The following is a 14,068-nucleotide window of genomic DNA, read 5'->3' on the forward strand; positions in this document are numbered from 1 at the left end:
ACTCCAGACGTGAACTGGTTTGAGGCCACCGATCTATCCCAAGAAGCAACGCGTGTAGAAGTGGCTCCGGATTGGCTGAATTCCTTTCAACGACTCTACGTCATAGTGACCTTTGACATGAGTAAATAACTGGCAATATGTCTGCGCACTGAAGCGTTCACGGACTCGGAATGTTGACAAAGAAATTTAAAGCCTCGGGCTATGCGTGACTTGTTGACAATAGCGGCGGGGAAAATATGATTTATTTGATGCGCCTAATGGATGTAGCACGTTGTTGTTTTGGGCTACAGGTACCCTTTAAGTAGGCTACATCACTTTTACACAATGTGGTAAAGTTACGTAACATAGTTAAGTAGACTACATCACTTTTACACAATGTGGTAAAGTTACGTAACATAGTTAAGTAGGCTACGTTGCGATGCAATAACTTTTGCGTAACAAGTAACCTGAACACCTGTCTCACGGTGAACGTTTTCAGATTTTGTGTGAAAGCCCTGTTTTGTTTCGACACAACCATCCACACACCCCTCCCCCCCTCCTTATGCAGATATAACCACTCTTTACACTTTGTGACTTGTCTTCCTCCTTTACTCCTGCCATATCTATAGTAGGTGTCGATTGCCATATTGAATAAACGTTGAATCGCTGAGGAACGTTATCAGCATTGCAGCATCGGTGCTGTTGTAGCATTTAGCAGCCATCGTCCAGATGCTATTGTTATTGATCTTACCAGCATGAGTTGTAGATGAGTCTCATGTATTCACAAATATGAGGTAAAACCTGTTGTGGCAGCTGTCCCCAATCTGGCCTCGGCTGCTGGCTGGTTGACAATCAGTCAGCAGCCGATGCTGCTTGTATAAAAGGGCAGCAGAGCTGGAGGGAGAGGAGGAGTGAGCAGAGGCGCATGTTTTGCGGTCTGCTCGGTGGTGTGTTTTGTGAAATAAAAGCATGTCTTTCAACCTGGCGGATCCTTGGTGCTGATGGGGGAAACCCACGGGTAGCGGCAGCAGGCCTGCTACACCTGTGTTCTAAAATGTTAGGATGCTAGATCTGCAAATACATGTACATTTTAAAAACCTTTCATCATTTTGTCACTTTTTTGGACAAACTGGTATCATTATTACGTTAAGTTTACTAAAAGCCTGTAATATATCCTCTCTCATCACCCTACCACAACTTCCCCTCTTGGCATTTCAGTACTCGCGTTTTCAACATGATTCCTTTTCGACGTGATGATTTCTTCACCTTGGTCATGCCACTGTTTGCCGAGTGCTGTGTGCACTTTGGGTCCTTCCAGGCTGCTGGACTTTGTTTCTTGTTGTCTGGTGTTAAAAAGCCTGTCCATCTTTAGTGACTTGGTAGTCCAGCTTTATCCTCTTTCGTCAACTATTTGGCAATGGAACACCCTAAACTCGTCTTTAACTTGCTTTTCCATAGCTCCTACTACTGCTTAGATGTAGTCAGAACTGGACCTCAGGACACTTGTCTTGCTAGTGGTCTTGCCCTACCCTTCTCTTTCCTGGGGTTGCACAGTCTCCCTGGGAGTCCTTCCTTCTTGCCTTGTTAGAAGCTTCCATAACTTGATGTTTGGAGTTGTCGCACCTTACTAAACAGAATGGATATACAATGACTGGTATGTCTGGCCTGGATCTACATCTTGCAGTTGGTGTGGCACTTCACTACAGTCCTACTCTTCCTATGTCTTTCTGAAGATGTAAAATGCTTTAGGATAAAGCCGCCCTGCGTGTATGCGTGGCCATCTGTTAGCTCAAACCCTTCAGTCCGAGTAATCCTCTCTCTCATTTCAACCACACTTGAGCACACGTGGTCCATGGAGGCTACTGCTAGTCTTGAACCTGTATTCATAATCACTACTGAAAATAACCAACTGGGAAAGTTGAAGCTAAAGCAGAAAAGAATAGGGCACTGCCTCGGTATGTGCCATTTGTTAGTGCCTTTGGAAAATAAGTGTTCTTTACATTTCTCGATGCTTCAGATATCCTGTATCTGTGACTGATTGGGCATACGTTGTTGGATAAGGCGGTGACATTGGTCACATTTTATGGTCACAGCTGTGATGGCTCTGATGTTGAGATTCAGACAAGGGCACATCCGATTCCACTTCCTCATATGAGCTCAAGACGAACACTGATGTGGATATTTGCATTCTCACATGCAGCTCCTTCTCTATATTCAGTGTTGCAGTACTCTATTGACCACCTGATATTCAAGAGTTGCATTGAATTCAAAGCGTACTTGTTGCCAATTCAAGCACTCAAGACTGGTGTGCTCGGTCTTACAGTTAATAGGTTCAGTTTTCCTTTATGTATTGACACATATATTTAAAGTTGGATGCTGGTCTTTCTTTGCCATCGTCTTTTGTGACATCGGCCACTGCTTTTATGGTTAGTCTGGTTAGCAGCTGGAAACCCAATTGTGTTAGTTGAGCTAGCTTACTGAACTCTGAGAAGGACTTCAAGTTTAATTTGCAGTCTCATCCTTATTATACTTGTATTGACATCTCTAATAGCTGGATACGATTGGAAAATGTGCAATGCATTCCTCCTGGCTGGTTGGAGCACCTGCACACTGGGTTCAGAACTGGGACAATGTGAACCTTCCACGCTTTATTCCCCCCAATACAATTCACAATTGGCAGGTGAAAAGATATTAAGAAGAAACCGAATCACGTTAACCTATTAAAAACTATTGAGACATCATACCCAGCCCTACCTATGTTATTGTATGTTTGCAGATTGTTATCAAATAGTATCACTTCTCTTTTTTTGTATGGCTTCTTATGTTATGTTGCATGTTTTATTTTGGCACAAGCTTCTTTTATTTGATCTGATCACACTGTACTGCGTTATGTGTTAGTGCATTGTACCTAAACTTAATTAAATGCAAAGATCTTCATGAGAGCAACTATCTTGTTTTCGTTTTCCTTGGTGCAGAGTACTAACACCTGGCACCTTTAGACTCTTGTTCAATATTAGTTTGTTTGGGTAGAGGTCACTTACACTTGCAGAATTTTGGCCACCCACTCCAGTGATCCTCCCCTTATCTGAGTACCAAACGAATATATAAAGTATTTTCTGTACCCTGAGGTACCTTATCTGGATGAAGCTATGGTATTAGGATTTCAGGGCATATGAAACATGTGTTCACGTTCTCCATTTTATCTGTTTGTCGTGGAGTTCAGACGGTATTAGTGTATGGATTATGGGGCTGAGGGTATGGATTTACAGGATTTATAGGTAAAGGCATAGGGATCAAGATAGGTGACAGTCTTACACTTCTTGTGTCTGTTGTCTTTAATCTGTTTGTTTGTCTCTTCAGCCTCTCTCATTTAGTTTGTTTCCCTCTGTCTTGCATTTATTTTGCTCTGCTGGTTCATTCATCCAGCTTCCTTTGCCTATCTAATGCTTACTTCTTATCTATTCCTTAGGGCGCTCTCACAAGTCTGTTTGGCTAGCCCGAATCTGATTGAAATCAATACTATTGTTTTCTATTTAGTCTGATTCAGTTTCACAAATGAAAGCGAACCAAATCACAAGAACTGGCAATCGCAGACTTTTAAATATTGCTACCAAAGTTGTTTCACTTTGACTCTGCATAAATCTGCGATGCACACAAATTCTTCATTCAGTTTATCTCAAATGTTTTTGGAGACTTCATCTAGCCTATTCTGTATGTTCTCTCAAGCAAACATTGGACTTCTGCAGAAGTCCAAGTCAATCCTATCCAATTTATGTTTATCTGTATCCATCTTAACAAATGTCGGCAGCCTGCGTTTTGGTTCACTTTATGCAAATGAGTCAGATTCTAGTCTCACTGCAATCAAACCACAGGAGGGTTTGTTTGGAAATCCTCCAAGACCTCCTCTCGTAATCGGTCTTGGAGCAGTTACCTTGGCACCAGAGTGAGATTACTGCGTTCACAACTGCCCAACAAAGCAACCAGAGTTACAATACAATTGACGAAATGTTGATTTGGAAAAGCGCCCTTAATCTTAGTCTCTCCTGGCAATCATCTGTGATCAACTCCCCTTTGGTCAGTTCTTTGGGATTGATTCAAGAGGTGGTCGTCTATTTTGGTGGTCATGGTAACATGTTGTTACCTGCAGTGTTTTTGTCCTCCTTTCACTCCTATTTCCTTTTCAGTCCCAAGTAAACGTTGACAGATCTCTCAACCAAAACCAAAGAAGGTCTAATTACAATTGGCAATCGTTTATGACTGTATATATTATAAATTAATGATTCAGCTTCTTTATTGGATGCCTGTATTTTATAATTTGTGAAAGAAGGCTTTCTAAATGTATGTTGTACAAAGAGTCTTGTTATGCTTTACCACTGCACTGCTTTCACCGACTGCTTACAGTATGTTTCATTCATATCGTGCCATTGATATGAACAGGGATTATGCATCCAACTATGCTGCTTTGAGATTGAAGTATTCTCCTTTGAACCTAGAGACACTAATATGCTTGTTGGTGTGATTATATGTGTTTTGTTACAATTGTTAAGCCAGCATGTTAATACGTTTTATTTTGAAAACAGGAAATGTCCCGTAACTTCCGGTAGCTTGTAATCAGGAAGTAAACAAGAGCATGGCTCAGAGACGCTGTCTTCATTAGTCTTGTAATCCAGTGGAATCTGCATACATCTTGTACCTTTTGATAGCATCGTTGGTACGTATTGATTTGTGTTGTTGTTACTCATGATTGCAGATGATTATTTTCGTGACTGTTTAGTTTTGAGAAGTTTTATGCACATCGAGTCATTGTATTCATTATGCTCTTTGTGTGTTTTAGTTTTACACTTTCCTATGTCAATAAACCTGTGGACAACGGACAAGGGTCTTCAGAGTCATGATGTCAGGAAGGAGTTCATCTAACTGCCGAGGTGTATAACAGCACATATACTGAGGGCAGCACAGTAAAACAACGACTTTCTAGCGGGCAAGATAACGCAGCCAGCTGACAGACGCTACGAACAACGTCATCACACGCAGCCAGTGGATGACCATCACAGCGGTTTCTAAACAGAGGTACGTCACCAGACAACGCCATGGCCGAGAAAGCAAGTTCATTAAAGACGCAGCCCCGCGCTACATGTTCCGCTTCACACTCACGTGCATCATCAATGGGGTCTGCTGCAGCAAAGGCAAGAGCAAGAGCAGAGGCAGCAAAAGCACGCATGTCCTACGCCGAAGAGGAAATGAACCTAAAGCTAGGAAAAGCTAAGCTAGAAGCCTCAATAGAAATGCTCAATTACAAGAAAGAGACAGCCGCAGCCGTAGCTGAGGCTGAAGTCCTTGAAGCTGCGGTAGATGCAAATAGCGAAAGACATTCCATGTTAAATTTGGACTCCAGTCCTTTGGAAGCTGCACAACGCACAGAACAATATGTGATTGACCAAGCCAAATCACAAAACACAGAAGCTCAGCTGTTTGATGATGGTGTTGTAACAGAAAGAGGCCCAAGCGCTAACTACGAAACTCCAGCTGCATCTATCAAATCTGAAGCCAACTCATTCCATCCAACCCAAGCCAATATAGCTTCCCATCATACGCATAGCGACAAAGCAGCTTTTCAACCAACTCGCCTCACCTCACAGCAGCCTTACATCTATGAAGATGAAAATGTCGATAAGAAACGCAATGTGCGGTTTGACAACCATAATGCCACACCTGAGCAGAGTCTTGGACCTCAAAACGGCAAAGGTCATCCTGCCCTTAAATCCTATGCCACATTTTCAAACACCAATAATGTCAATTCCAACATTAGCGACTTCGTGAGATACTTTGCTCGTCGTGAGCTTGTGGCAACAGGCCTACTCCATTTCAATGACAGACCTCAGAACTACAGAGCCTGGAAACGTTCTTTTCAGAACGCAATCAAAGGTTTAGACCTGACACCAAGCGAGGAAATGGATCTCCTGTTTAAGTGGCTCGGCAAAGAGTCAGCAGAACACGTCGAGCACATAAGAGCGATACACATCAATCGTCCAGCAGCAGGTTTGGCTATGATATGGGACAGACTTGAACAATCTTACGGCTCCGCAGAAGTTATAGAAGATGCTTTGTTCAAACGTATCGACGCCTTTCCAAAAATAACAAACCGAGATTATTCTAAACTAACAAAGCTGAGTGATCTTTTAATGGAACTAGAGTCAGCCAAAGCTGAAGGAGATCTACCCGGCCTCTCTTTCCTTGATACAGCGAGAGGCGTCAACCCAATTGTACAGAAGCTCCCCTTCAATCTGCAGGAAAAGTGGGCATCGGTTGGGGCATCCTACAAGCGGCAATATCACGTTTCATATCCCCCATTTGCCTGCTTCAGAACTTTGTTAGCAATGAAGCTAGCGTCAAAAATGACCCAAGTTTCAGCTTTGTCTCTCACTCAGACATGTCTCCCAAGACAGAAAAAACAGCTTGGAAGCCAAACAGACAGCGAGAAGTCTATGTTAACAAAACAGTGATATTCCCAAAAGCCATCTCTGATTCTAGAGAGCCTCCAACGAAATTCGATGAATGTGACAAACTGTGTCCAATCCATAAAAAACCTCACCCTCTACGCAAATGCCGTACATTCAGAGAAAAGCATATCGAAGACCGAAAGACATTCTTAAAAGAGAATAACATCTGTTTCAAATGCTGTGCTTCATCATCACACATTGCAAGGAACTGCACATTTAATGTTCGATGTTATGAATGTAAAAGTGAAAGGCACCACACAGCGCTTCACCCTGGACCTGCACCCTGGGTTGAAGGCACGGACTTGGCTCCAGAGCATGGCGGGGAGGAGGATAGCTCTCCACAACCCCATGTCACCATCAAATGTACAGATGTTTGTGGCGGAGACGTGGCGGACCGATCCTGCTCTAAAGTATCCCTTGTGAAAGTGTATCCAGCCGGCCACGCTGACAAAGCAGTGAAGATGTACGTGATTCTGGATGAACAGAGCAACAGATCACTAGTTCGTTCACAGTTCTTCGAAGTCTTCAATGACCAAAGTCCAAGTGCTCCTTACTCATTGAAAACGTGTGCTGGAGTAAAGGAAGACAGGAAGAAGAGCCAGTGGTTACATTGTGGAATCTTTGGATAGGACCGTCAGCATCCCACTACCCAGCCTCATAGAATGTGATGACATTCCAAATAACAGAGATGAGATTCCAACTCCCAATGCAGCTTTTCATCACACGCACCTAAAGTCAGTTGCACACCTCATCCCAGATATCGACCCACAGGCCCCAATTATGCTTCTCTTAGGTCGGGATATTATCAGAGTCCATAAAGTCCGCAAACAGGTCAATGGCCCACACAACCTACCTTATGCTCAGAAGTTGGATCTGGGATGGGTCATCGTGGGTAATGTATGTTTAGGCCGCGTTCACAAACCACAGACAGTCAGCACCTTCTTCACGAACACCACGGAACGGGGACGCCCTACACTCTTTGACCCGTGTCCTAACGTGTTCAATGTAAAAGAAAAATACAGTGACACCCAGGTCACAAACCACCTCCAAACACATCCTGAGGAGATATCAAACTGTGAAGTTGATAGCCTAGGATATAACATATTCAAGCAGACCAAAGATGACGACAACATGGCTCCATCTATCCAGGACATCTCCTTCATGAAAATAATGGAAGAAGGGCTAAGAAAAGATGCAAATAACAGTTGGGTAGCTCCATTACCTTTTAAATGCCTACGTCAACGGCTCCCCAATAACAGGCCACAAGCTTTAAACCGTCTCAAGTCGCTCAGGCGCAACTTTGATAGGAAGCCTGAAATGAGAGACCACTTTCTCATTTTCATGGAAAAGATGTTCAAGAATGGTCACGCTGAGCTAGCCCCTCCCTGCAATGAGGATGAAGAACAGTGGTACTTGCCAATATTTGGTGTGTACCATCCAAGAAAACCAAACCAAATACGAGTGGTCTTCGATTCCAGCGCCCAGTACAACGGTGTGTCGCTCAACGACGTGCTGTTGACCGGGCCTGATCTGAACAACACACTGCTCGGTGTACTGATACGCTTTAGAAAGGAAGCAATTGCCTTTACAACGGACATAGAACAGATGTTCTATTGTTTTTCAGTAAGGGAAGACGATAGGAACTTCCTACGTTTTCTATGGTTCCAAGATAACGACCCCTCCAAAGACATTGTGGAGTATCGAATGACGGTCCACGTCTTTGGAAATAGTCCTTCCCCCGCAATAGCGATTCATGGACTGCACCAGTCTGTTCAGGGTAGTGAGCTCCACATCGACCCTGACGTCCAACGTTTTGTGATGCGCAACTTCTATGTCGACGACGGGTTGAAGTCTCTGCCCACAGTCGAAGCTGCCGTCAACCTGCTGAAAAGACACAGAATGTTCTCTCCAAATCAAACTTAAGGCTGCACAAAATCGCAGCAAACAACAAGGAGGTCATGGAGGCCTTCCCAGCCGAAGATCGTGCAAAAGACCTTAAAGACTTGGACCTCAATGCAGATGCGCTGCCAATGCAGCGTAGTCTTGGAATCAATTGGGACCTCCAGACCGACTGCTTCCACTTCAGCGTCTCTGATGAGATAAAACCCTACACTCGACGGGGTGTCTTGTCCACAATCAACAGCCTCTACGATCCTCTAGGGTTCGCAGCGCCGGTCACAATACAAGGCAAGGCTATTCTGAGAGAACTCACAACTGAGAACGGCGACTGGGACTCACCTTTACCCCAAGAAATGGAGGAAGCATGGACATCTTGGAGATCATCTTTGAAAGATCTGTCCCAGCTTCCTATTCCCAGAGCCTACACTACAACTTCACCCACAGCAGCTGTCAGACGGGAATTGTGCGTCTTTTCTGACGCATCCACGAAAGCTATCGCCGCTGTGGCATATCTAAAAGTAACTGACTCTGCTGGAAACAACCATGTGGGATTTGTAATGGGCAAAGCCAAGCTGACCCCTCGTCCGGAACAAACAATTCCGAGACTGGAACTTTGCGCAGCAGTGCTTGGAGCGGAGTTAGCAGACTTAATCTCGTCAGAACTAGACCTTCAGCTCGATGCTACAACCTTCCACTCAGACAGCAAGGTAGTCCTTGGCTACATTTCTAATGAAATCAGGCGCTTTTATGTATATGTAAGTAACCGGGTATTACGTATCCGAAGATCCTCTCACCCAGATCAATGGCGCTACGTGTCAACAGAACAGAACCCTACAGACCACGCTACACGTTCTGTTGCTGCAGGCCATTTGAACGACACAAACTGGCTGAGTGGACCCAAATCTCTGTACACACCGGAGACAAGTGCTGCAGAGAGCACCTACGAGCTTGTAGATCCGGGTTCAGACCCAGACATTCGCCCTCTGGTGTCCACTTTGAGTACTACAACAACATCCAAGCAGCTTGGTTCTCAACGATTCGCAAAGTTCTCATCCTGGAAGTCTCTAACTCGGGCCATTATTCGTCTCATACACATAGCCCGTCTTTTCAACATGACTTTGAAGAACAGCCCTTGTAAGGGCTGGCATCATTGCAAAACAGGATACACTGTTGAGGAGTCTGATCAAGCGTCGCACATCATCATTAAAGCAGTACGGGAGGAAGTCTACAGTCAAGAGATCAAATGTATCCAAAAACATGAGCAGATCCCTAAAAGTAGTCCTCTCAAAAATCTGGATCCTTTCATTGACACGCACTGCCTTCTGAGAGTCGGAGGCCGCCTCTACAATGCAAACCTTGATCAGAGTGAAAAGACTCCGGTGATTATTCCTGGTAAACATCAGGTTGCAACCTTACTCATCAAGCATCACCACGAACAAATCTATCACCAAGGCCGTCTCTTTACAGAAGGGGCTGTTCGTACAGCTGGCTTTTGGATAGTTGGTGGCAAAAGAAAAGTGAGCAGCATCATCCATCAGTGTGTAACCTGCAGAAGGCTTAGAGCCCCACTTACAATTCAAAAGATGGCCAGTCTTCCAGCGGATCGCCTCGACGGAACCGCCTTTTACGAATGTCGGGCTTGATGTGTTCGGCCCTTGGAATGTCTCTTCACGTAGAACAAGAGGAGGCCATTCCCACAGTAAACGATGGGCCGTGATCTTCACGTGTATGAGCGTACGAGCGGTTCATATTGAAGTCATAGAATCCCTTGACACATCCAGCTTCATCAACGCGCTAAGGTGCTTTCTTGCTGTGCGCGGTCCTGTCAAACACATCCGCTCAGACCGTGGTACCAACTTTGTTGGTGCTTGCAAGCAGTTGGAGATACCTTCAAACATTGACGACACAACGATAAAGACTTACCTGTCAGGCCAAGGTTGTTCTTGGACCTTTAACCCTCCGCACGCTTCCCATTTTGGCGGTGCATGGGAAAGAATGATTGGTCTTGCAAGGAGAATCTTGGACTCCATGTTCCTTCGTCTGAAGGACAAACTTACTCATGAGGTGCTAGTGACTTTCATGGCAGAAGTGACAGCCATTATAAATGGCAGGCCTCTTGTTCCAGTGACAACTGACGTTGACGACTCATTTATACTTACTCCAGCTGCTCTTCTCACTCAAAAAGTGAATGTCCTTTCTGCTCCTACTGGAGAGTTTGGAGTTTCAGACCTCTACAAACACCAGTGGCGGCAGGTCCAACACCTGTCCAACACCTTCTGGGACAGATGGCGAAAGCAATTCCTCCCGACACTACAGGCACGCAAGAAGTGGCAGTCCACTCATCCGAACATCAACCCAGGAAGTGTTGTTCTCCTCAAGGATAGCCAAGTACCAAGAAATGAATGGCCACTTGGACTGGTAACGCAGACCTTCCCCAGCGTAGATGGGAAGGTGCGAAAGGTCGAGATCAAGGTCACACGAACAGGAGTGACTAAACTTTTTCTTAGGCCTGTTTCTGAGATGGTGCTTCTTCTCCCCCCAGAGGCCCAGTGAAGAGAACTGTCTAGGATCTATTGAGTGGCGTGTATTCACGCCAGGCGGGGAGTGTTTTGTTACAATTGTTAAGCCAGCATGTTAATACGTTTTATTTTGAAAACAGGAAATGTCCCGTAACTTCCGGTAGCTTGTAATCAGGAAGTAAACAAGAGCATGGCTCAGAGACGCTGTCTTCATTAGTCTTGTAATCCAGTGGAATCTGCATACATCTTGTACCTTTTGATAGCATCGTTGGTACGTATTGATTTGTGTTGTTGTTACTCATGATTGCAGATGATTATTTTCGTGACTGTTTAGTTTTGAGAAGTTTTATGCACATCGAGTCATTGTATTCATTATGCTCTTTGTGTGTTTTAGTTTTACACTTTCCTATGTCAATAAACCTGTGGACAACGGACAAGGGTCTTCAGAGTCATGATGTCAGGAAGGAGTTCATCTAACTGCCGAGGTGTATAACAGCACATATACTGAGGGCAGCACAATATGATTAACAAAATAAACTGCCGTCCAGGGTGACATTTCTCTGAGCTTGTTTATTGCTTTGAATCAAAAGATGTGCACTCTGTGTTTCTGCAGCACCCATAATGTGCCTCCTTTAAGGAATTCCTTGGTTAGAACCATACTTGAACTCTCTTAAATCCTGGATTCTGAAAAAGAAATAAAATAACTTATAACTTCTTCCCCACTTTGTATCTCATCAGTTATTTCAAGATGAAGATCGATACCAGCCTGACTATGCTCCAGCTCCGAGAGGAACTGTCCCAGGCTGGCCTTCAGTTCTCTGTGGTCACAGAGGAGGATTTCGATGATATCATGGCCATGAGCCAGTACATCTATGGTGGCCTTGATTACCTGCCCACTCGATACACCGACTGGCTACGGGAGACCAACCGCACAGTCATACTGGCTCGCAAGCAGGGAAATGTGGTAAGTTCATTAAATAGCATGAAAAAACTATATTTGTCTCAATGTGATGATAAGGAATTTCCTGACTTCCAGTTTGAAGGTCTACAAGGAAGTTTAGCGGATGCATAAACAGGGAAGTTGTACAGTAAGGTAGCCCAAATGTCCAGCTTGTCTTGGGGTATCCTAAGGTATTCCAAGGGCAGATGGTATATTCATTCTCTCCAGCTTGTTCTGAGTTTCACTGGGTTACCCTTCCAGTTGAAAATGCCCAGAATACAGCCAAAGGGAGGTGTCAAAGAAGTATCCCAATCAGATGCCTGAAACATCTCTGAATTCTTTTGACACAAAGAAGCAGTGGTTTTTCTCTCACCGCCTTACGCAAGGGTGAGCCCAGCCACCCTGCGAAGAAGAATCATTTTGGTCATTTGAATCCGAGGCTCCTTTATTTTGGTCACTGGAGGTCTCGACCTGATGGAAACAGCAGAACCTCATCATCTACTTTTTGCAGATGATGTGGTCCTTTAGTTATGTTGCTTTGTCTGCTGCCACAGAAAGACACAGTGCTTCATGCTTAAATAAATATGTTCTTGTCTCCCAAATCTCATAAACAGGTCGTGCTGCTGTGGTCCAGCGACAGGAATGATGTTACGTTCTAAAAAGGACATGTCGATGTGATCGTTTTTCTTGAGTCCACATTCTTGTGTGATACTCGACAGATTGCTCTGGAGTCCGTGTGTGTGATTGATGATGGAGACACTATGCTGGTGGAAGGTCTTCGTGTTGCACCTCAGGAAAGGGGAAAGGGTGTGGCAGGAGTTCTGCTGCGCTTTTGCAGCGAGCTGGTCAAATCCAAGTACCCTGATGTCAAAGTAAGCCGCTTGACCCGTGATGATCAGCTTGGACCCAAGGACTTCCAGAAGTATCGTCTCATAACCAAGCAGGTATCAAGAACAAAAGAAGACTTTCTGTGTTTTGGTCTGTGCCTACGGTTAATAAATGCAAAATGCGTAACTTTTAGTCAGTATGTTTACTTCTTTAATACTTTGTCAGCTCATACATTTGCTTTTTTCTCGCAGGGTATTCTGTTGGTACGCTTTAGAGCTGAAGATCTCAAGCTGCGTCTGTCGGAGCTAGGTCTGGGTGGAGACATCCAATCCTCTCGGTCCACCTCCTCCAATCGTCCTTTGGTGCGTCTCGACCATACAGCTGTCCACCGGCTGTATCTAACCACTGACCTGATGAGGGAGGTCCTTCCTAATGCTACCATCATTCAAGACTGGCAGCCATTTAAGCTTCTGCCCAGTAACATGGCTATCCTTCTGAAGAAGGACATTGACTGGATGGTCGATGATGTGTCCAATCCTACTGTGGCCAGCCTCTGTACCTTCCCTTTCAGGGTGCCCATTGGAGATGACTGGTAATTAAAATGTTAATAATTTTATTCATAACTGTCCATGAGACAATAATGAAGTAGGGTGCATTGCTTTCTGCCATAGCATCTTTTGATAGTACCATTGGGATGCCCAAGTTCATGTATTAGCTACTGGTCATAGTGGCTTTAAGATACTTATAGCTTATAACATGTAATAGTTATTCAAAATAATACATTATTTACAATATACAACTTTTGTTTACCCAGGTATTACTTGAACATTGACATGTTCGGTAAAGACCTGGACCGGGTACGGCAGCAGTTCTTGAGCCACCTGCAGTGCCACACTGCCACCCTGAAGGGTCACGTGATGTGCCAGATGTTCCTGGACCCACCGCTCTGGAAGACCATGGCTGAATTCTGCCACAACATCTTGAACGTGGAACTGGTGAAGGAGTACACCGAGCAGTGCGTGGTGGAGTCAGACGTCGTCTAGTTACAGAGGGTGGATGGAAATGAGTAGAAGATGAAGGAGCCAGAAAGGAATGAAGACAAGGGTCTAGACAACAAGGAATGGACACAACTCAAATACACTTATCAGAAAAACACCACCCTCTGTACTGAGGAGATAGAGACCAAGCAAACTAAATGTCGTTTCTACAAAACAAAACTTCCAAGAGTGCAGTAAGACTTACCAATACATAACTAAATACAGGGAGTGGACATAAAACTCTGAAAACATAATGTAATCATCTACAATAGGTCTGTTACAAATACATAAAACATAATATTCAATTGGTTTTAGAGATGTTGATACAACTTTATAGGTATTTTAATAAAATTGTAAGGTGTACAT

At 44.3% G+C, this 14,068-nt stretch overlaps 1 protein-coding gene and 2 long non-coding RNA genes across 3 annotated transcripts; all 3 read left to right on the plus strand.

The window, feature by feature from the left end:
• Positions 1 to 4,512: 4,512 nt before the first annotated feature.
• LOC130212064 (uncharacterized) lies at positions 4,513 to 4,856 on the plus strand. The gene is made up of 2 exons (XR_008835225.1): positions 4,513 to 4,690; positions 4,814 to 4,856. It is a non-coding gene; the product is annotated as an uncharacterized LOC130212064 (long non-coding RNA).
• A 5,983-nt stretch (positions 4,857 to 10,839) lies between these two features.
• On the plus strand, positions 10,840 to 11,334 carry LOC130211882 (uncharacterized). The gene is made up of 2 exons (XR_008835187.1): positions 10,840 to 11,168; positions 11,292 to 11,334. It is a non-coding gene; the product is annotated as an uncharacterized LOC130211882 (long non-coding RNA).
• Positions 11,335 to 11,645: 311 nt separating this feature from the next.
• Positions 11,646 to 13,796, plus strand: nat16 (N-acetyltransferase 16). The gene is made up of 4 exons (XM_056443028.1): positions 11,646 to 11,861; positions 12,557 to 12,781; positions 12,917 to 13,257; positions 13,480 to 13,796. Exons 1-4 carry the CDS (start codon positions 11,646 to 11,648, stop codon positions 13,706 to 13,708), a joined length of 1,011 nt encoding a protein of 336 aa, XP_056299003.1. The 3' UTR covers positions 13,709 to 13,796.
• Positions 13,797 to 14,068: the final 272 nt, after the last annotated feature.

This window comes from Pseudoliparis swirei, chromosome 21, assembly GCF_029220125.1.
Source record: "Pseudoliparis swirei isolate HS2019 ecotype Mariana Trench chromosome 21, NWPU_hadal_v1, whole genome shotgun sequence".
In the NCBI taxonomy this organism is placed as follows: domain Eukaryota; kingdom Metazoa; phylum Chordata; class Actinopteri; order Perciformes; family Liparidae; genus Pseudoliparis; species Pseudoliparis swirei.